At 42.9% G+C, this 24,264-nt stretch overlaps 1 protein-coding gene across 3 annotated transcripts in view; it reads left to right on the top strand.

Annotated features, from left to right (window-relative positions):
- The first annotated feature begins 16,741 nt into the window (after positions 1-16,741).
- AKT1 (AKT serine/threonine kinase 1) overlaps positions 16,742-24,264 on the top strand; it is a 72,811-nt gene continuing 65,288 nt past the window's right edge. Inside the window, exons 1-2 of one of the 3 annotated variants that reach the window (XM_068160255.1) lie at positions 16,742-16,844; positions 23,863-24,038. In XM_068160255.1, coding sequence (XP_068016356.1) covers positions 23,993-24,038 — 46 coding nt within the window. In that variant the 5' untranslated portion in view covers positions 16,742-16,844; positions 23,863-23,992. Of the gene's footprint in view, positions 16,845-16,957; positions 17,320-18,372; positions 18,448-23,862; positions 24,039-24,264 lie in introns of those variants that run through there. The other 2 variants (XM_068160254.1, XM_068160256.1) reach the window with 2 other exon arrangements.

Raw genomic sequence — 24,264 nt, 5'->3', positions numbered from 1 at the left:
GAAAGCTTGTGGCTCTTGTCACCTCTCTGCCAATCATCCTTCAAGGCTTTGGTGGGTGGTGGCCTTTTAATCCTGAGCAGCATCAAAATGGACAAAGCCAGGTCTGGACCTCAGCTGAGTCCCATAATACTGCCTTGGCATTTCAGCACTGCCAAATTAATCAAATGAAATCTTCATGATTTGGGATCTTGGCAGAAGCATTTCAGAAATGATTGACAATTTGGAGTAGCAGCACTAGTAAATGAAAGGTGCTGAAAATGGGGAATCACAAGGAAAGAGGGAAATTATGTAGTGAATAATATTGAGAAATCATCTCCCACGCACAAATGTACGCAGGTTCTTATACCAAGGCTGGTATGAGTATAGAAGGGTTTCGTCTTTAGTAAGGCTTTGCCGGTTCAAAACATAAAGGGATTTCTGTGCAGTTGCTCTCTCTGACCATCTTCACCTCCCCTCTGTACTAAACACAAAGTTTGTGGTTTCACAATCACATTTTCCTATTTTTGAAACATGTTTTCTCTGCTGTCTTGCTGTGTGAGAAAGACACTGAAACTGCAAGAGAAACTGTCTCGATGGAGGAAACTGAAATGGCTTGGTGTATGACATGTGAACAATGGAACAAAGTAAACACTGACAAAAATAGAAAGCAGTGCTTTATTTTCTCTCTGATCTTTCATTTTTAGGGGATATTCGTGATTATGGAGATCTTTCAGGCAAATGGGAAATTTTTAAACTACTGCTGTAGTAGAGAATTTAGCTGTTACCATGCAATGAAACAGTATCTTATTCTTCCTGACAGCAGGATACAAAGATTTCTTGTATCTAGGATTCTTCTTGAAACTATCAAGACCAATGGACAAATGTCTTTAAACGGCCAGGAAATCTTTGCATCACACTTAGTAACTAAATACTCTATCTCTGATTCTTCTAGGATGAAACATTCAAGAAAACTAAACATGATTTTTCTCCTTTCCTATGTTTGCCTTTGAGCTGAAGAAAAGTTTTCTATGCAGCAATTCAAGCTGTGGAAAATGTCAACTAGTCTGAGCACCTTACTATGATTTTTGATACCCAAAATCTTCATCTTGATACCAGAGATGAGAAACATGGATCTGTACTGAGGAAATGACTTGGTTTTATGCTAATCTCAAGCAAACTGTTGACACTGACATTAAGCAAACATACTACAGTGTAATTACATTTTACACTGATCTATGAAATATTCATTGAATAATAATGAATACATACATGCAGTCATACAATATCATCATCATAAACTGCGGTCAAGTACATATGATATTTGCAATGCTTATACTTTGTTCTTATAAATAAATATTCATTAGAACCGAAACTAATTACTGCATGGTCGATGACAACTGAGAATATTAAGCACTACTACTGAATTATGCCTTCAAAGGCAATTTTGAAATGACATTAATTTTCAAGTTGTGGGTCAGTTTATTTGCCCAGCTATGATGATTTTTTTTTCTTTCAAGTGGAAAGAATAATGTTTATACTGATTGTCATGAGAATGTCTATGCATTTCTGTGACTAGTAATCAAATTAGGGAGCTGTGAGTATCTGTAAGTACACCAATTTTTTCATATTTAAAATTGGCCTTTCCCACAGCTCATTCAAGTTTATGTTCTAGCCACATGTCCCACAGACAAACAAACAGATGCTCTATGTAAAGAGTTAGATCATATTCTGAATGAGTGAGGAACACATGTCATCATTAAGGGAAGATTTGGTGCCAATGCTTGCATTAAGGTAGAGGAAAGAAAACAAGGAAAACTTGAAATAGAGTAATATAATCCCAAGAAAGTTGTCAAAACCAGAAGAGAGGCTATTTGCACTAGAGCTGGCAAGAAGATGCTATCTGGCAGGTTTTTTTGCTGAAAAAAATACCCCAAAAGAATAGCAAGAGGATTTTTTTTATTTTTAATTTAAAATATCCTGTTGTTGGTAGTTTGGGCTGAAACTAAAAATTATGTTTATTACCTGAACATGCCAAACTTCTGAGTTTTGTTTGAACAGAACTTTTTATGAGGGATTTAGGGGGGCTGGTTTTCCAGTTAAAACAATGACAAGACAAATAAAACAACTGAAATTTTCCAGGAATATTTCTCTTTGTTGGAAAACTAATTTATTGGTTTTTTTAGTAAGAAATTTCCATGGAAGCTTTTTTTCACATACCACTAATGAAAGGAGGATATCCAGATACAGCTGATAATAGCTCTGTACAATCTGAATGTAACAGGATGGCATTGGCTTTATTGTTACTATTGTATTGTGCACTTCATAAACAGAGACTGGAAAGATACTTCATGCTCAAGAAATCATTTTAATCTAAATGTAAGTCCAGAGGCTTTATTTATAAAATATACAGAATCAGAGCTTTTAAATCGCATGCAGAAACATTATTTAGAGAAAAATATTATGCACACATAGAAAGAATTTCAATTTCCAGGTTTCAGGAGAATCGTAAGTGAAAAATCATGCTGAAAGTAAAAAAACTGAAGTTATCTGCAAACGTCTCATGAATCTATCTGCAATTTGATCTTGGCAATTGAGCAAAGGATTAATATAGAAAACCTGGAAAAGGCTGAAGAACTCCCTGAAGTACCAGAAGAAGGAAGGGAGTCTGGGCAGAGCAAAGAACACTGATGCAATTAGAGGGTTTATGTAGTATATTGTTTCAGGTTACAGCTGATTTTGTAAATTACAGACTTCCTAAAATACAGCCAAAGGTGTGGCAAATAATAATGCACAAAGCACTGGAAGGACAGAGCTTTTGTCACATGAATTTTTATCTCTAAATACCCTCAAAAAGGGTTTCTTTTTTGGATGAAGTCCACAAGAAACGAGGGATTGAAGGGCAGGAAGAGAGAGACAGTCTCAAGGAAAGGAAAAGACCCATTTCCTTGGTGTTGGTGTAGCATGACAGGATCAGGAAACTGGGGACCAGGCTGCGAAGCCTCTGGCTGGGGGTATGCAGGGGAGGGACCTTCTGCATCTGCACATCATGCACCAGGTCCAGAGGAGGTTGTCAGATTTAACAAAGCACTTTTGGCTGACAGTTGCATTGGCCAGTGGCAATTGTAGTTTTGGCAGTACATAACTGGGTCTGCATTAGACTTGGCTGCCTGCACCATCTTTTTATGCACTTAATTTGAGAAATGAGTACACGACAGAAATTTCTGATAGCTTGATGCAACAGAAAACATCCAGTGCTCTGTAAGCTGAAAACCTCGTAGAAAGCCCCAGATCCAGGCATAGTCTTGTCTGAAGGAAACACCTGCCTGGCACTCTGGATTTGGAAAATAAACTTTACTAGGGAAGATTTTTTTGGAGCAGGACCATTCACACAAAAAAGCTTTGGGCTATTTCTTGTCCACAGCTGTGCAACTGCAGTTCTGCCCAGGTCTTCAGTACTGCCACTAAATTACTCCCACATGAACCAATCCCTGCCAAAGGGTCCCAGACATTTGGGAGTAAGGGAAAGAGGCAGCCTGGTCTAGGGTGACCACTTAAGTTTTCTTCTCCCAGTCGCTGTGGCTGTCACCACCTGCTCTGGGTCTCTTGGATGGGCTGGTCTTCTGAGTTTGACTGGAATGAGAACAGAGCTGTGGTTGGCCCAATGCAGTCAGAGGGTGCTGGCAGCTGGTTGGCAATTGGGTACATTCCTACCTCAATCCAGCTATTTCATTTATGTGACAGTTTGTGAGAAACATCTGGCATAGCATCTGACTGACATGTCTGCAGCTACAGAAAACTGAGAAAAATCAAAGCAGTCACCAGGGATAACAAAATGCATTTTTATGCATCTTAAGCCTCATTCTCTTCTCTCAGACATCAGATCTGAGCCAGGGGTAATTCAGAAAAAGTCAGTGAAGGACAGGCTAAAGACAGTGTGAACTTTGGTTAAACTGTTCCTGCCAGATGAGACACTCCCTGAACCAGGCCATCCAGGTTTCCCTATTTGCACCATCACCAATTTTGTGTATGACACTGGGCAAGTGGTTCTTTTCCCCCCTCACTTCAACAAGAGGACGTTTTTGTCATGTATTTTGATAACCACCAGTGCAACCTAGAAGAGTGAAGAGTAATTACATCCATTCTTGCTCCACTGATGATTGTATGTAAATTTTGGTGATTATCCAATGGCCAAAGGTAAAACAGGACCAGAAGCTAGAAGGTGAAACATTTTTGTATCAGTCTGAATGTCAAGAGCATGTTTTTGGGCAGATGATGCAACAGCTTACTGGTGATCATTGTGGATTCTCCACACAGAATATCTACAGGTGGTATGGCTGTTTTTCTGATATTAAAGATAGAGGGTTTAGAGGAACAGAAATGTGTTTTAACATTTACCTTTCCTTCATCCAACAGCTATGTCCTCACTACTGTAAATTAACTAGTATTACATGAAGGAAACCCAGGTTTCTGCAAGGCTCACATAGTATGATCCAGTTACTGCAAGTCAACAAGCTACCTCATGTCAGCTGAGATGTGGTAACTCTGTGAGTACTTGCTCCTACAAGCAACAAGAGCTCCCCACAGCAACTGTGCACTATTTCAGTTTTGCTTTCCCCACAACCAAGAAGTGTCATCCTACTGCCTTTACAAGAGAAGCAGCATGCACACAGAACAGTTGCCCAGCTCAGCTGGACTGATAAGTGTTAGCTTGTAAATGGCAGTAACTCAACTGAATGTCTAAGCACTAATATTGAAACCACAGAAAGTGAGAAGACCTCTTTGGAGACGTGTTCATTCTGAAGGTATCATAAAAGTGGATGTGGTTGTACAGTGGTAAAGTTCAAACATGTAGCCCACAATCTTCTCCATGAAACTCCAGCTTCATAAACAGTCACTGTTGCTGCTACCCAAAGTTGCTGCTTAAAATACTCTCTTCTGTTGGAATACACTAGAACAGGCCTTCTCCTACATCCAGCCCTTGTACAGAATGAGCTAAATGCAAAATAAGCAACAAAAGGAATGTTTTTGGAAATAATTAGGTCAATTAGAATGTAACAAGGAAAGTGGTCTAGACATAGATGGCATTTAAATTAGCAACAAACTGCTCCATTTGGGTTCTTCAGTTCAATCACCTATTTAATCATCAATTCATCTATGTGAATTCCTAGCAAATTAGAGAATTTGCTAATTTAACATACCCTGAAGGTGGTGACTAAATTATGTATCAATGTCACTGGTGCCTGCTTTGTCCAAAGTGTAAGAGAAACATACCCAGGCTCTCCAGAGAGCACGTTTGGTGTCACATGCTCTCCAGGGATCACACAAAATGCTGCATTTTAGGAAGGTCTGTAAGGTTTAAAAAAGACCCTTTGGTTTGACATTAGTCAGTCTGAATTCTGCTTAAACATTTCTCACTCAAACCTGAAGCCCATGCACAAAGCTGCCAAAAAGAAAACTGAAATAAATTTCACTCTTAACGTGTCCTGTACTCCAAAGTGGCAAGTGGACATTTTTGAAGCCAAAAGTAATGAACCATAATCACTTTTATAAGTGACACAATATACACAGATCTAAGAGTGAGAGGTGAAAAAGCAAACCATAGCATCCTCTTACATTATATGCTAAGCAACTAATCCTGTGGCTTATATAGCCCTTCTTTCCAGCCATACATGATGCCGTCAATCTCTCCTAGTGGGACTAACCCTTACCTGGGTGAAACTGGCTCCTGTGGAAAGCCTGCAGAATTTATCTGTCACTCAGGTTGCTTCTCTAATTTCAAATGGCAAATAAAAAAAGGAGCTGTTCTGGCTTTATAATTGACTCCCTGCCAGAAGCCAAAGTGTCCTTTCTCTGGGGCTCAGCTGTGATCCTTTCATGTCCTTCTTCAGGGCTGACAGGGACTTCAGTGAGACTGAAATGAAGCTGAGTAAACAAGTGTATGGTGCACCTCTGAAAGGGAACTTTGCAGAAAACGTGGGTGGGGAGAGAATGGAAGATGAGGAAGTTGGGTGGAGAAGAAATCTCGGAGGAAAACAAAAGTGAAATTTTTTAAGTCTAATTTTATGCTGCACAACCTGCATGTTCTACCCTCTTTCTGATTCAGTTTCAATTTTGACTCTGCAATTTGAGGAAGCCCCTGCTGTGTAGTCAGTAACAGATTGGGCTCTGCCGAGAGCAAAAAGATGGTATTATTTGTCACACAGAGTAGATTAGCTTAAACATCCCCTAGAAAAGGGCATGATCCTGTCTGGAGAGACCAGGCTGACAGTCTCAGAGATCCTTTCTAGTATGGTGGATGGAGTGGTACCTCTACAGGAAAGAGGAAGCATTGCTCTAGTGCAAGGTGTACTTTGTCAGCATATTATCCACAGGGGTTTCTGAGAGGTTACACAGTGACTTGAAAGCAGGCCTACTGTCAAAGAGTTCAGATGCCTCTTAAGTGGTATTCAAATGCCTAGAGATACAGGGATGGGTGCAGCTTTGGCAAGATTTTAAAAGGAAGATAAAGAGAAATGAATAATTAGGCTTCTGACTGGAGCTGAAAATTCACTTCTCCTCAGGATTGGTGGACTGCTTTGGCTAAAATAAGATGCAATTTGAATTTTTGCCAGTTGCCTGTATTAAACAACTTTTTTCCCCCCTTAAGATCAGAGACTGCTTTGTTCAGTGTTGAAGCATGTCAGAAATTCTTCTGCAGTCCTTGGAAGTCTAAGTAGGGAGAGTGAGTGGAGAAGAAGGAGTTACCATATTGTGTTTGGCACCAAGTGCAACTGAGTGTTTCTACCTCCAGGTCTGGGTCTGTGATTCAGCAGGTATTTTGACAAATTAGAGAGGCTGCATAGATGCAGATACCCATCTTGCTACCTCTCCATGCATGTTTTAGGACATTTGTCTTGGTTAAATATTAACTCCAAAGAAGGGTCCCTCTGTTTTCTCCAGAGCTGGCTGTTTTCAGAGAGATTTGCCCTTCAGCCCAAGACCTTGCACAAACAGCTTTCTTCCATAGCCACTTGCTGGCTTCAAAAATACTTGCTCCCTTCCCAGATTGGCCTGGGCAGGGAGCTGGCTGGCCCTAGGCCCTCAGGATTTTAAAATGTTGCAGGCACCACTGCAGCCTAGAGCAGAGCCAGGAGTGGGGTTACAAGAAAAACTCCCTTTGACTTCAGCAGAAAGTGAGATTATTTGGGCAGTGAATGAATACAACAAGTATACACTATTGTGGCCAGATCTGAAATGAAAATAAAGAGAATTTTAGCATTCCTTTACAGTGCCTGATTGCAGAATTTGGTCACATGGCAGGAAAGGTCACTGAAAAGCGTCCTTTTAACAGAAGCTCATTCGTATTTTAAACTGGTCACATGCCTTTTCATTTGTATCTTCTCTGATGTGAGTCTCCTTTTCCTGTATCTTTATTTACACTGATCTGTTTTCATATTTTTCTTTCAATTGCAAGCTGACTTTTCTCTACTAGCTGGATTAAGGGGCAGCAGAGGCATCCCCACTGAAGTCCTGTTTGCCCTGTGTCTCAGTGGAACAGTTCTGCCTAATGAAAGAGCATTATGGCAATCACAGTGGTACAATGCATTTTATGCTGACTGATAATTTCTAGAAACAAACTGGCACAGAAGTGCTTCTACTCTTCTTTTTGTCTCTGCAATCAGGCAAACACCAAGTACATTCCATGACATGTTGTAGACCAGAACAGAAGATTTGCATCTAAAACAGTGGGACTCACAGCTAACATTATCAGAAGTGTTTAGTGATGTCACTGTGGCAAAACACAGACTTCTATCAGTGAAACATAGATCATGCTCAGAAGGACAGCAGCATTTGTGAAAGCATGCAGTACATAACAAGGAGAATTTCATCATGCAGAGCAAGGAGACGTGTCATCAGCTACAAAGCAATAGATTTAATTCATACCTGAGAATAATTTGATCTTCAGTTTTCCTCCACACTACTTACTACTCCCAAACAGCTTGTATGAGCTATTGATGGGCAGAAATTGTCTGGGAGTTATGGCTTTTTAAGATCTGGCTTTCTCAGCAGCTGCAAATGCAAGGGCAGAATGCTGATTAGCTCTAAGATGACATACGCATAAAAAGAGGGACCCCAAGAATAAAATAATTCAAGGCTACTTAAAATGAAATATGTTTTTGTAAACATTATGCAAGTAGTGATTTGGGGAATCTGAGCCCCGAGCCAAAAGCCAGGGGGAATGCATTTCCAGGGAATGTGAAGCTAGTACTTCAACCATGCTAAGATTACAATGAGCTTTTTTGACTATTGCTAACTATAAACAGAAATTTGAGCTGTGTGGGTCAACGTGGTGACTCAGCAATCAAAGTTACTTCATCCTGCTGCAGTCGGAGGACTGCAGTTTGGTTTCCAGCACCACGTTCAGGATTTACAGAGGGAAGAGGAGATGAGTCAGGGATTTAGAGCAACCTTGCATTACTTAACTAGTGCTTGTGGCTTGATCAATGGCACTGGGCAGGCTCTGCTGTAGGGAACCCCTGCAACAGTGTCGCAGTGTGGTCACTATTATAGAGCGCTATGGAGGCTGCCAGTGTTGTCAGATGGGGGGGGGGGGGGGGGGGGGGGGAATAAGGGAAGAATGAAAAAAATATATACTCAGCAAATAACGTGAGATTTTACATGGGAGGTTATATTTACCTTACTATGCATGAACTGATGCATACTGTATCCCAGCTGTGATGCACGTAGACACAAAACTTTATGACCCATGGCTCAAAAATACTGCTCTTTTCAAGGTGCAGCAAATCACCAGCAAACTAGAATGCGCCCAAACCCCCACACTGCTCCTAGAACAGAAGTGTGTCCTCACCGGTCAGCTGCAACCTCAGGCAGGTAATTAACAAATGCCTGGATAGAATGAGTGAGGTCTTGTTTATCAATCAACATAGTATTAACTAGCTTGTGTCAGTTTTAACTGAACTGATTTGTATTAATACTGGCTGTCGGTGTGAACTGTATGGCACACCTGCAAGGATCTGTGCTTGCTCTTGAGCTTAAATTTTGGCAGATATTCTAATCTAGGAAAAATCTTCACCATTTCAAAATACCAATCTTTTGAGAGCTAACTAGGCTTTTTTAATAATAGAACCTATAAACGGAAAAGCATCCTCTGACAGCTACATCTGACATAAAATCAGAGTAACAATGTTATGCAAGAAACTGTCTAGTGGAAACCATGTCATAAAACAGCTCCAACGGCACACACACGGGGAGGGGGACTGTGCGTACTGTAACATTATTTGCAAATTATTATAATAGCTTTCCACATCTGTTCTCATGAAGAAGGAAAGCTGTGTGGCTGCTGATATTTTACTTAAGGTTTGAATCCATCTCTATTGCTTTATGTTTTGTAAAAAATCCACCACTCTCTTCATTTTACTTTTTGTTACTTTGTTAAAGGCAATCCTATAGCTCAGGTTACTCTGGAGTTGCCATCATTCCAGGATCAGGTTAAGCCTTTTCTGGAACTGAATTGTCCCAGGTGTGCTTTCAATGTAAAAATTACTCTATGAGGACAAATATTAGGGCAATCACAGCTGCTTCTGTGCTACCGAACATGATTGTTATTTTATCATTTATAGGACTGACAGAGCTCCCTGGTGCTGTGTGATGTCCTGGCACCTCACAAGAGGCAACATCTGCCCCAGGGAACCGGTAATCAAAATCCACAGAAGGGGCTGGGGGAAGGGAATTAATCAATGATTGACTTTCTCTGTGTTAAATACAAGAGTGTCTGAGGTATGGAGATTAAATGACTTGGCTAGGTTATGCAGAGGGTCTATAAAAGAATTGGGAATTGAAAGTAGACCTCTTCCATCTAAATTCAGACATGTTGAGTCATCAGTCAATAAAAAGACTGATTTCCATGGCAGTAGCGTTTGGAAGCTTTAATCAGGTTTCGTGTCCTATTATACTGGGTACTGTGTAAATATAGGGTAACGGATACTTTCTGCAGGCATGTCCTTAAACAGATCCCTGCTGATTTCAGTGGAACTCTACATGACCAGAATGATACCCTGGAGTAGACCTGGTTTTCTAAATAGGGATGAGATGCAGCAGGCAGAAGCAAAGCCTACAGGATTTATAGGATACAGATTCTAGATAATGGGATTACAGGGGTGCCTGTATCACCGCATCACTAAGGTTGGAAGAGACCTCAAAGATCATCAAGTCCAACCTGTCACCACAGACCTCATGACTAGACCATGGCACCAAGTGCCACGTCCAATCCCCTCTTGAAGACCTCCAGGGACGGTGACTCCACCACCTCCCTGGGCAGCCCATTCCAATGATGAATGACTCTTTCTGTGAAGAACTTTCTCCTCACCTCAAGCCTGCACAAGGTATGCAGTATAGCAACTTTGCTGCTCTGTTGTTTTATTTTGGAAAAGGGTAAATGAACAAGGGAAAATCATAAACTTTTTCAGTGAGTATATGGAATCTATATGCTTTGAAGTATCTGAGTACTGGTGTCTTACTGAATTGCAAAGTTTTCCTACTCAAGAATAAAGAAAACCCACTTACAAAGAAAACCCACTTAAAACAACTGCAGCAGAGCTCCCATCCATTTTTTTCACAAACAGAATTTATCAAAGAGCAAACTCTTTGCTAACTTAAGAGGTGGGACAGTGAAAGACAAATGTGAAATAAAGACGCTATAATGGGAAGAACCATGAGCACGTTTGGAGGACATCTGCTGAGATGTTATCAGTGGCAAAGAAACCCTGCCCACTCAGTGACATCATTTTCTGCAACTTCCATCCAGTCCTGGCAGGCTCAGGGGCTGCAGTGGGAACAGCGTGTGAGAGCCAGGCTGGATGCGGCAGAAAAATACAGTGGGCCTGATTCCTTCCAGGCTGGCAAGACCATCTGGCTGAGGAGCAGCCAGTTCTCCAGATGAATGCAGATGACAAGGCTGAGGTCAGTGAAGACTGCAAGGCAGGTCAACAGGTTGATTCCTTTCACAGTTGCCTTTAATATTTTAATATTTAGCATGTAAGCACCGAGAAGGTCCTGCAGAGACTGTGCTCACCATTGGATGCAGACGTGCTGAGAGCCAGGTCCTGTCCTACACAGCCCTGAAAGGATGGTCCTGTTTTGCATATGCTTTTAGTGGATCCAGCTTAATGTGTGAGCCATTCTGTTCAAGGCTGGGATGGGAAGTTTAGCAGACAGTCAATGTTTGTTGACTTAAGGTCCAAGAAAACCAAAGCCATGTGTTGAGTATGGTGAAGAGTAAGCATGCAAATAGGTACTTGCTATCTTGCTATATCAGCACACCTGCAGGGCTTTTTTAGCCTAGATTTTGTAGTGTTTGTGCATGTGCTTGACTCTCATGCCTAATATCTTCTTACACTTTGGAGTTTTCTTTCGTAACTTCTGCATACCATCAGCTCATGTGGCAGCAAGGTTTTCAATGCCTGTGTTTACATTAGAATGTTTGAATCAGCAAAGTGCTTTTGAATCATATGTCCTGATCACACTGATTTACCATGCTTTGGTTTGCATCATAGACCAGACTGGGAGTGCATGAATTGGGCTTCCTTTCAGCAAACCTAGTAGACCAGTTTACATGAAGTCTGGCCAGCACTGGGCACACAGTCCATGGGATCCTGTTACAACTAGCCGGAAGCACTTCTACCTCACTGATGTTGAGAGAGGCTCCTCAACACCGACTGACTCACTCCAGAAAACCACTCCTTGAGAGCCACTACTACTCACACAGACCAAAGCCATTGCCACTTGTTGCCCACAGTAAACTTCAAGCCCAGGGAGAGGAAGAGGATTTGATCTTGGAGAGAAGCCCTGCCCTTCAAAGCAAGATGGACATAACTTACTCTGGCCACAGGCCTATCTGTAGGCATAGATAACAAAACCAGCACGGATGCGGCCAAAGGCTAGCAAAAAAACACTCATAGGTTTTGTGACAATAACAAGTCAGGCAGCAGAATGAGCCCAAACCTGATTAGGTGTCAAAGAACTACAGGAGAGAGATGCTGCAACAGAAAAAAAAATTAAAGAAAAAAATATATTTCTCCAATATAAAAATTATTAGCAGCATTCTTCTTTCGTAAGACAGCTTCTTGTATCATAAATAAAGCAGAAGGTCCTCTTTCTTGTTGGTGTCTGGTCAGCATAACTGCATCACCAAGGATGCAGCAGGCTCTGAAGGAAAGAGAACACCAAAGATAAAAAATTATCTGTTCTCTCCTTTCCTGCTTTAATTCATAGCAGTGTCATCTTTTACCTATGAGGTATGAATACAGATGAAGACATTACTAAGTGCAATTTTATGGCTGCAGTAACCAGAAGGTCAGACCAGAATGATACTGAAATGGTCACTTCAGCCCTTAAAAGGACACAATTTTGATTCAAAGGGTAGCAGATCTTCACATGTGTGCAGATGCCATTAAAATGCACCAAGGAAATTAAAAGCAATCCCTTCTCTTTTGGCATTAATATACAAATAATAAACCCCCCTGCCACTCCACTGGATAAATGTTATATGTATACACACTTTAAAGGATCTAGGAAGCCTGACACCATAATGCCTACACCCAAGCATTACAGCTCTGCATCTCTAGGAAACTGCACACCTCATGGGTTTGCTCAACACTAGCTTTCACCAGGAGCTCAATGCGATCAGAACCACTGCTCCAAGAATCCATTTCTGTGCCAGTACCAACATCCAACAGCACAGCTGCTGCTTCGTCCACATTTCCATGTGGGGATCTACAGGGGTAATCAACCACTGAAATTGTACCAAAGTTGTTGTGTCCACATTGTACTTTGTAATTTCAGGTGAAAAGCATAATCATAATTTGGAGTGTGAGAGTTGGCAATGCAACAGAAAACTCTCAGGTTTTAATTTAATATATGTTAAAAACCTCAGTATTTTGGTCTCACAGGATTTGCCTTTCAGGCTACAGTTAGGATCATGGTGTTTTCTTCCACAAGATCATTGAATTTTCATCATTTTCAGGCATCTTCCCAGAACTAAGAACTCATGACAAAAGAAGTGGTTTGAAGCAGACATCAGTGCTTTCAGATCAAAGACCATATCTTCTAGTGTGCCTGTATAGTGCCTAATGGTGCCTGGTCCAGACTGGGACTTGTGGCTATTACTGCAACAACAAAAGCAACTGCAGTGGTGTACGGGACAACACTGATAGATTCCCTATTTTTTGTATGTTCTATATTTAACTAGCACATTTTTTTGTGCAAACCAGTTTGGTTCCTTTTTATATACCAAATTCCCCACTGTGTGTTTGCTGCCCCTTGTCATGACCATCATCATTCCCAGTGAAGAGGGCTGTATTGCTCTCATTTTGAATTTTATCAACAGCATTTGTGATCCAGCCAGAAAGACTCTTTATGGGACTGTGAACATTGGATAAAGCACAATGTGATTCCAGGGCTGTCCAGATTTTGTACCCTGGTGACCAGGTACAGAAGCTGGAAACCAAACCTAGGTCTCCTGTCTGACCTCTCCCAGAGCTTTTAGTGAGCCATTGGGAAGAGCTCCCAGAAATATGTCAGCAGGCGGGCATCATTCAAGGTCACTGCCCTTGCCATGACCAGTTGAGCTGATATTTAGTCTTACAGGAAATTCATTAGAGAAGTACAAACCAACCCATTCACTTATTTATTCACAAAATTAACTTCTAAAGAGCAAAACTACAATGTTTCAGTATGACTATATTTATTATTTTTTTCCAGTTAGGATGCTATTGTGAAATACATCTTGAAACACTGGATTAATTCAATTTTAGAAGAATAACTATGTTTATTATATTTGGCACCATGAGATACACATGTAATTTGTATTTTTATTGAGCTACATTTTTTGTCTGAAATGAAAGCTGTTTGTTTAAAAGCTGTTACTGCCTAGACTGACAGACTAGCTCTGTAATTCTAATTGATGTCATAGAGCTCTTTGAGTAGAGCCCACCTTTTCAAAGGAGAAGGAACAAATTCACTGTTGTCCCATAAAGGTGCTGCCATTACTTGCAATCATGCAACAGAACTTGTTCTACTGGGGGCTAGCTTAATAATTCCACTTCATCTTCCTGTGCTAGTATATCTTCTTATGACTGACTAGATAAAAACCTATTTTATTCACAGTTGCATAGTTTCAACATTTTAAAATAACTTCAAAAGTTACATTGAACTATATATTACCTATATGTGTGTTTAAAATGGATGATAAAAGGAGTGTCTGCTCTTCTGGTGTGGCATTGATACTATCAGCTATTATCTGCCCACTACGTTTGGTATTTTCAGGTAACATAATACTGAAGATGCACCTTATCCTGAAGTACTTAATAAATGAGAGTCAGCAGATGTGAAATTTGAGGAAGCACTCAGGGAAACCTAGGGACTTCCCTGAAAATTAGGGGTTTATAGACTATAATCCCATTGATGATAACTGAGTGATAAACCCCACATTGTTTGTGTTTATAACAAGTCTTGAGTGATTTAATTGTTCTCAAAGAAAAAAATAAAAAGCTGCCTTTGTTCATTGTTGATACAAAGTCACCCTTGTTGCAGACCAGGCACTTCCTACTTTACCTGAGTATTTTTATCCACAGTACTTTGCTGGGTTTGAGAGATAAGCTCTTACTCCAATCTCTGAATCACACTTCCCTCTCAAATTTGGGGAATGTCAGATACAAATCAGGATCCAAGCTTTCTAGTTGGGGCTTGTCTTTTATCATGGTAAATCAACAGGCAGCAAATCCAAACAATCTGTTCATCTTGAAATTTGGGTTGTTTTTTTAAATTGTACTTCCTTTCTAGCAAACAGCAGAGGTTTATTTTCTTCTCTTCAGGACAGAAAAGTGTTTACTGTATGACTTTGTACTTTAAACTGCTGCTTCATTTACAGGGGGAAATCCTAATGACCTTGCTCACCACACAGCTTGGGAGCTGATGGTTAATTTAATTTGAAATATATCTTTTATGCCTACCTAGATTTTAATCTACACTAAATACTCTGTACATAATTCATGGTAGGTCAAAATGTAATCACACCCCCATATTTTTCCTTTCCATTATCTTAACATCTTAGAGAGTTCCCACAGCAATTCCATTCTGTCTTGATATCAAAAGAAATATTTCCACCAGCTGCAGCAGATGAGGATCTGACCCTAAACTAGGTAACTGGGCCTGTACCACAGGGTCAGCTACTGTGCTAAGTTGCCTAAATGGTACATTTTCCAAAATGCACTGAAAACTGCCACAGTAAACCTAAAATACGGCCAAAAAGATACCATGCTGGGTAGCAGCTCTGCCAGGAGAAACTGGTTTGTTCCTTCGTGGAAAAGGAGGTCTTGCTCTTTCTCCCTTGACCATGAATAAAAATGAAGCCTTTCCTCTTCTCTCTTATTGCTGGCTCCTCTAAGCACACTGGTATACCCAAAACCCAGTGGTCCATTTGACACTTAAGAAGAAACCCTTGCATCAGATATGATTAAACAGACCCAGCTCATCAAAGTGGAAAAAAAAAGTGGATTTCACAGAATGTGTACAATCATTCAAATGATGCGGCAGAAAAGCTTCTTCCTGTATCAAATGTTTGCGACCAATGTAAAGGCAGAGTTGTATTCCCCAGCCTTACTGCTGTAAATGCATTTTATGCACCTTCACCTGTGGAAAGGTGTGCTGTTCTCTGAGTTACAAATAACTTACAATTGCAGAAATGACATCCTCACTGATTGCACGTTCCTGAAGAAATCCAATCAGTTCTTACAGCCCTGTGTTTATGGCACTGCCTATTAAAAAATAAAGAAAACCCCTTAATGACTAAAAGGAGCAAATTTTGATACTGGAAGCACAGAGAAATAACCAATCTGTCAAAGCCCTTCCACAACATCACTTTTCATAGCAGAATGGCTCTTACAAATCTTACAAAATATTGCCAGGCTGTAAGCTGTATTTAAGTAATTTGTGATGTTTTGAGCCATTCCTGCTGCAACAGCAGGATGACCTCCAGCACACAGAACAGAGGGAAGAGCAGCATCACCACCTCGGCCCTCCACCACCTCCAGTCCCTGGGCGATCACATCACCTTTCCATGCCACACAGCCCTCCCGCTGCAGAAAGGGTATAGAGATATGCCCCAAGCTACTGAGAGCCTGAATTATTTAATCAATCGGTTTTTTTTTTTTTTTTTTTTTCTTTTTTTCACGAGAACAAGAGAAAGCTCTGAGCGCAGGGTAAGAGGACAGGCACCCCCCGCTTTTAGGAAAGCTTGCTGGTGGCACTCCATGAGGTTTACAGGAGCCTGGCCCTTCCCAGAAGTTGAAATGCCGGGGGCCGCCCGATCCTATCCACTACGGCGGGGTCAGGCCCCTGTTTTGGGGGGTAAATTGACCGTGATCCGGGCACCAGGCTCCTAAAGCTGGTGGCTTCCCCCAGGGCCGAGTTAGGAGAGGCCACATCACCTGGCGGAGTATAGCGTCCCAAACGCCCTGGTCAAGGTCCGGGACGGTGCCGGGGAAGAGACCCCGACGTCAAACGGCCTGGGGTCAGGCCGCGCTGGGGGCGCGGAAACACCGCCCTCGGGGCCAAGGGCCAGCCTGGCGGGTAGGGCGGAGGGGGCGGCAGGCGGGCCAGACCGGCGAGCGTTGTCCCCGTGCTCTGAGGGGAGCTCCAAGGCCGGCGAGGCGGGGCCGGACGGCGAGGCACAGGAGGCGAACTCCCCCACACTTCCCCCTGCACCGTGGGGAACGGCGCGGAGCAGAGTGGGGCGGCCCCTCAGCTCGGCGGGGCGGGCGGGAAGCGGCGCGGCGGCGGTAGGACCCGGCGGCCGCACCCCAGAGGATGTGAGCGAGCGCTGCGGAGACGCGTGTGGGACGAGCCCGGCCCCTGCTGCGGGAGCTTGGCCTGGTGGCGCGAGGGGAGGAGGCGGCGGCTGCAGGGGGGCTGCTGAGAGAGGCGAGGGGCGGCCTCCCCCTCCCGGCCGGAGGCAGGGCGGCGGCGGGGGCGAGGCGGAGCGGCGGGGAAGGCAAAGCCGGCAGCCAGAGCGGGCGTGTGAGCCCCATGGGCCGAGCGCCTGCGAGAGGGGGAGGAGGAGCCGCCCCGCCGCCCGCCGCCCGGGGATGGTGAGGAGGCGGCGGCTGCCGGGAGCCCAGTGAGGCCTTCGCTCGGCACCCGCCGGAGAGCCCGCCTCGCCAGCCTTCCCCTTCCCCCGCTCGCTCGCTCGCTCGCCCTTTCCCTCCTCTTCCCTTGCCTCCTTCCCCGGCTCCCTTCCCGTGCCGCCGCTACCCTCCCATCACCTCCTCCCCGAGCTCCAGCCATGTAAGTGACCCGCTCCCCCGGCTGGGAAGGGCTGGGGGAAGGAAGCGACGGGGCTGGGGCCTGCTCTCCGCTCGGCCGCGCCGTGCCCGCCGCATTGTGCGGGGCCGGCCGGGAAAGGGAAGGGGGACGGCCACCCTCCGCCTTTCCCGGGCGGCGGCTGCTGACCCGCCTAGGCCGCGGCGGTGGCTGGGGCTGCTATCCCGCCGCCCTCACCGGGCACGGCTGAGCTGTGGCAGCCCCGGGCCGTCCGGGCCGAGTGGGGGAGGGTGGGGTGTGGGGGGGCAGGCTGCGAGAGGCCCCCGGACGGCGTCCTACCGGCGGGCCCAGGGCGGACAGGAAGCTGTTGGCTCCCCCGGGGTGCGGTGGATGAGAAAGCGGCGGCGGGGGGGACGCTTCCCCGGCGGCCCTCGGGGCCCCTCGGGCCTGCCCGAGCCGCGGCCCTCTAGGGCCCGCGGGAACTGGGGCTGCCCGGGACCTGCCCGAGCATCCCCCAGGAAAACGGGGTGCGTGTACGTATACTTATAAAGCTGGCAAATAAAGTTGCCAGCTGTTCCCCCCTCCTCGCACTTTACTCGCCCCCATTTTCCCCCCTTGTCTTCCGTAGCCGCGTTGTGCGGCTCCGCTTTGCGGACCACTGAGTATGTGCCGACGAGTGTGCGATTATCTCCGTGGGCATTTGGCATGTGTAGGTGGCTGTGCAGCGTTTGGACTGGATTTTTTTTTTTTTTCTTGCAGTCATATTTTGCAGAGCTGTAGGCAGCTGTCTGCAGATACCCACCCGCCTCCCCAGGTGAAATTCTGCAGTTGCCAAAATGTTCTTGGAGACTACTGTAACTTTTGTTTCTTTACCAAACGTAATTATAATCAAATGTATGAACATGCAGAGACATTCTATATATTTTACTGACAGTACTTCACAAATGCTAAAGCAGTTTGTACCTTATCGGTATTCTCCTCCTGGTGAAAGTATTTAAGTGTGTTTGTTTTGTTTTCCTATTGCCTCTAACATATAAGAAGCAAATCCCTGATTTGCTCGTTTTATTTTTACCCCAGGTGGGATGTACATGTCAAAATACAGTTATAAAGGGGAGTTACTAACACTTAATTCAGAAGAGTATTTGTTTACAGGTAAATAAATTTGACATAGTGTGTGACTAGTAATTACTTCTGTGTAGTACTTAATTTCCTGATGACAGCTACAACATTTTCTGAGTTAACAGGTTTAAAGACATCATGGAAATACCTTTGTTTTTTTTAATAGGAGGGGTTTTGTTGTGTGTGATGTTTATAGAACTGGTGTGCAGTGGTGGTAAATCAAATGTAAGAATTGATCCAGCATCCACAAGTTGCTTTTATCTCCAGTATTATCTTGTTGACTTATAAAAATGTCCTGTAAATGATTACATTAGGAATTAAATAGTTTCACAATTGACTTGATTTGTTTGGGAACAGAACAAAACTTCTGTTGCAAATACTTTAAAATGGATTTAGATTAAATGTATCGCAAGTTGGTACAGAAGTGCTGAGCAGAACAGTTCTTATATGAGCATACACTGAAAAGACTTTTTCTTGTTTGGGAACATAAAGAGGATTTTGTCTGGGCTGTGTCTTTGACAGAGAGGGTATGAAGACGTCTTTTCTGACATCACTCAGTTTAGAAATAGCTTAGTTTGCCCTATCAAACTATAGTTGTGGTTGCAGCTTGGACAGCTGGATGTTGTAATTCTGGCCCCTCACCTGAACAATATTAACGTCCTGTCTATTGGTCAGCAAAGACATGTGAGCGCAAGTATTTTAAACCGCAGTTTTGTAAACCTAGATTAAGCTAAGAGGTTGAAAGAAAAGTGGATGTGGCTTTAGGGATTGTTGTTCTCCACTAAGCATTTTCTGTATAGCTTAGTGTCAGAGAAGCCTTTCAGAACCTTCTGATAAACTGCACTTGCTACCATAAAATACAATTTTAGATGTGGTGTCATTCAACACAGAACTTAGAGTAGTAAATATAGTGTCCACACCTAAGTCATGGCCCACAACGCATTTTTGTAAAGTAAGCTAAGATGCTGGTACAACATGGTCCTTCTAAGCTTTCTTGAAAGCTGTCTGCCCAGATTTGGTAACTGGGTCATGGTGTGAAGCTACTGCAGGCCTAGAGGGCCTTGAGTGCATTGGAACTGCTGCTGCTGCTCCCACAAAACACTCAATGCAGGATTTGCGTAATGCAGGAGATGTACTTCGCTGGTCAAAGCCTGGTACCTATCTGTATGCTCCACTTGACATGCTGGCTAGAGCCCAACTTTGTTGTGTCTGTTGCTGTTCAGGTGCGATTGGTTGTCATCTGTGAGCTTTTACATTAGGTAGGACTTACCTAATGGGAAGAGGGCTTAGGTTGCACATATTGCCTGTAATGGGCCCAAATACACACCCCTCTGCCCTGCTTCAGTTCCTGTGCCTCATCTGCTCTCGTGACAGTGTTGTGGCTAAGGTAGGCAAACATGAGTAAATGAATCCTTTTTGCCTGGTCCTGCTGTAGTGCAGTATAAGAATATGTAAAGACATGTAGCATGTTAGGGCTCATGGTGGGATCATCTGGACTCTGCCACAGTGGGGCAGTGGGCATCAGTAACTGGTGTGATGGGCAAAGTGCTAGTCCAGGAGCATGCTTTGCTGGAATCTCCTATCTGATCTGGGATAACTAGTACAGCCTGGGCACAGTCTAATGTGCCATGTGAAGGCAATGGTGGGACTGAGATTGGTTGGTCTGAGCTCCTTCAGACTCATGATTATTCTCTCACTTGAAGGTAAGTTTATCCTGCATCCTGTAAGCTTAGGTTTCAGCTTCAGTGCTAACGGAAGAATTCCTTTTCTTCTTACTCTGCTTTAGAACATGGGTTCGAAATGAATAAAAAATTTCATCTTGGGGAGAGGACAAAGATTCGTCTCTTGATGTTGTAGAGACAAAAGAAAGTAAACGAAATAAATAGAAGAGAATGAGAGAAGGAGCTCTAAGATGACTCTCCCAAATATGGATAAGAGTTCTGCTCCATCTTCTGTTGGAAGGTTGGCTAGACTGACTCCTTAAAGCAGGTTTCACTGCTGCAGTGCTTAGGGAAGTGAGTTATCTCATTATTTATGAAGACATTAATAATCTTTAAGGAATTAATATATGTGTAAAACCAGTGTCATCGTGATACGATGCTGATGTCATGCCATTAATAACTTTATACACTTCAGCCATGTGAGGAATAATTTGGTGCTGAAAAAATACTACAGAAATGCATATTGTAAAACAAGTAAACAGAAGGGTAAGAGAAATACAGAGTTGTTTAGCTTTTGATAGTGTTCAGTCATGTGCAGACACAGGTCATACTTACCTCGGATGCCCTCTGCTCACTGGGAACCATTCCTAGATGGCCATGAATGAGGATTCTAATATTTTTTTATTTATCCTCCCCTGTAAGGATTTTATGGAAGAGGAACTTTCTCTGGTTTATGCTTCTTCAGTAGTATGTTGACCTGCACTTAACTTGCTCTTCTCTTCTGGGACATTAGTCTTACTTGCTGCCACTCTCTTGACTAGTGTCTTTTACTAAAACATGTATCAGACCCAGCTCGAACATGTGTTTTGAAAGATACCAGATAGAGAGGGTTTGCTGTGGTTGGAACTGTGTCTATGGACATCTTGTCAGACAGTGAGAAGGGATCCCCAGCTCTTCGTAGTGTGAAGAACAATGTGGAGTCCATGCTTGCAAGTTGGTGTCAGGGAACATCCAGTGTTGGCCCACTTAATTGTGCAGTGATACTCCAACTTTCATGCAGAGCTCCTTTATAATACCCTCTTACCCCTCCACCACCTTCTCCCCTTGAAGAAGATGGGCAGGTAAAGACACATCTCTGATAGCAGGGCTACAGTAGCAAGCAGGAAGTGTTTCTTAGGTGGAAACTGTAGAGAAAAGGCAATCTGAACTTTTTTGATACCACAGAGTATAGGAAAAGCAGTTGGATTTCTTTGTAGATCTTCTGGGCTGTATTGTCATTGAAGTTCATATTGTGAGATGACAGTGATGAGGGGGAGGCTGCCAAGTGATAACCTTGACAAGCATTAACCCAGAAAACAGGGACTTAGCTGCGGATTGCAGAATTTTGGGTGTTTGTGCTTTTTTTCCAGTTTTAATAATAGGATTGTCTTTCCTACAAACTAGTTTGGCTTGTGACTTCCTTTTTTACATATGATTATTGAAAAGTGTATTTATAGTTCAATGCAGCTAAATTGCTGAATTCAGAATGCAGAGGTAGGTTGCACAGGCCCCATGTTCTGTTATAGCACAGCATTAGAATTGTTAACTTTCACACCTGGGTGTTGTATTTCCAGACATAAACTGTGATAATCTTAGGGGTTTTGTTCAACACTTTGCAAATTGCTCAATGTTTAAATGAAGCCTCTAAATGAGGTCTAGTTTCCTTTTAACTTCACCAAGTAAGTCTAGCTTGCAGGATTATTGTGCGTTAAATTTTGGAAGGAGAGTAAAAGCCTACCGTTTTCATCAGGTTCTATCCTAGTTGCTCTGGAGCTAAAGGAGTTTGTTCCAAGGTAACTGGCAGTTGTGGGTTACTGGTCTATTCTGCAGCATATAGTGTTCTCACATTAGTTATGAGTTACGAAATTAAGGAATTCTTGCACATCTCTTGTTACAAAGTAATTTTTTTGTGTGTTTTTCCCTACCTCAGGTAAACATCTTGTATGTTTCTTGGAGTTGATAATTATAACCAGTTAGATAGGTTGGATTTGTAATTTGGAAAAAAGCACTCCACCTTGTTTCTGCAGAAAATTGAGAAAATTAAGTGTTACTGGAAAAAGCTGTGATACACAGTGAAGATTTCTAGACAAAGTATTAGGGGAGGGATCTCCTTTTTCCCAGTCAGTTTCTGCTGACGGTCATTGAACTTGCTCATGTTTGACCTCCTTGCTTTGAAGACTGTCCATTTCAGAGCACTGGTGATGAATGGTACAGAGCTCTTTGTCGCTGCTGGGGTTTCAGTTCTAGGTTGGATTCATTTTAACCACCTGTTTTTTCCATTCTGGGTTGTATCTTAGTGAGTTACAGGGAATTAGTTGCTTTTTAATCTCATTTCTGATGGATGGCTGTTACCTGCATGTTCAGAGATAATTAATGCACATGTGCCTAATGCATGCAGAGATATTTTTGTTAGGCGGGATGCGATGTCTCTGTGGTTGTCCAGTAAAAGCGAGGTCTTTGGTGGTGGGTTACAGATACTGCTGCATTTTGTTTTGTTAAACTTCTTGGTTACTGCTGGGAATCTGTTGTGAATTACATTTTTTTGATCATCAAAAGTAATACCAAATTGAATGGCAGTATGGACACTTCAGAGAGCACATAAGTCATTAAAGAAAAACAGAGAACATGTCTACCACAAGCAGGAAAATAATCAGATACAATTTAGAAAATAATAAATGCTAATACTTTTGGGAACTGATTACTTTCAGTGACGGAGAGAAACACAAAGAATGTTTCTGTGGTGGTCTGCCGTGAGCTAGACGTGTTTTCAGTAAGACAGGGCAATTTTGAGCTATTTAGATAGGAACTTCTCCTAAAGCAGAGGAGTAAAAATCCCAAGTTGTACTAGGTGTATTTCATTGTGAGAAGGCAGCAAACTATGGTGTGATGAGGGATGAACAATGGTTAGGATGCTCTAAGTGTTGATTTAGAATAATAAAAAGACCTGCGAGGTTATCTGAGATTTCCTGTATACCTCTAGGGGAGGTAGGAGTTACAAATATCCAAGGTGGAGACGACAGTCTTGGGGTGTTGAGGAGATCTGGAAGGAATTAACAGGATGATGCTGAAGGCAGGAAAATCAGAAGCCAAGTACTGGGAATTTTTTTTACTGTTGGAAGTTTATTTTGTAAGATGCACAGTGTGGTAGTTGCTTCTATACATCAGGCTGTAAAAAACCTTCAAGAAATGATTCTGGAAATCATCGTACCAGGGAATGTTTAAAACTGGACTTTGTGAAATCTTGGAGTTTTTATTGTTTATAGATTCATAGAATGGTTTCGGTTGGAAGGGACCATAAAGATCATCTAGTTCCAACTCCCCAGCCATGGGCAGGGACACCTTCCACTAGGGCAGGTTGTTCAAGGCCTCATCCAGCTTGCTATTGAACACTTCCAGGGAGGGAGCATACACCGCCAGGGAAGGGGCTTTGTTGTGGAGGGATGGATGTCTACTGGGCAAAGTCTTGCTTTCCCTGCTAATCCCAACAGCATCTCGTGATGCAAGTCTGCCACAGTCAACCTGCTGAGTGAAGAAGTAGGACTTAACAAACAAGTGTTTTGGCACCTCCACATGTGGAGATATAAAAATCCTTGGAAAGAGCTAAGCCCTGGTTTAGAATTTGTAGTAATAATAATAAAGAAAATCCCAAAGCAACAACATAGCAATGGAAGCTACTCCCTATTGCATCCCTTACTGTACATATACAATGTGCTTCAAATTGATGGTGCACTTCTCTTGATCCTTTCAGAAATAGCCGAGAAGGAGAAAACCAGAAACAAACCCAAACGTCCCTTTTGTGGAGCCTTCTGGAGGAGTTCAGGAATTTCAAGAGTGGTCTTTTGGCATAAACTGTTTTTTCAAGAGACATTCCAGCCATTATGAATGAAGTAGCAATAGTGAAGGAAGGGTGGCTTCACAAACGAGGTAAGTGTCTTTTCCCTCCAGAACAGTGGGTTGATTTTCTCTGGCATGGTGATCTGCCCTTTATCAGCATATCTTCAAATAGTCTTACTTTCCTGTTCACTGTGATGAGATGCAGCTTTTAAGGTGTGTGTTTGCCTCAAGTTTGAGAAAACACATAGGTGTTTTTTGGGAGGTGGGACGGTATGTTCACTGAGAACTGCATCAGCAACTGAAGGATGTCCTAACT

The sequence above is a fragment of the Melanerpes formicivorus genome, unplaced genomic scaffold (assembly GCF_026170545.1).
Source record: "Melanerpes formicivorus ecotype bairdi unplaced genomic scaffold, bMelFor1.0.p_v2 SCAF_48, whole genome shotgun sequence".
Lineage (NCBI taxonomy): Eukaryota > Metazoa > Chordata > Aves > Piciformes > Picidae > Melanerpes > Melanerpes formicivorus.
The sequence above is the reverse complement of the archived record's forward strand: the minus strand, read 5'-3'. Positions and strand labels throughout refer to the sequence as shown.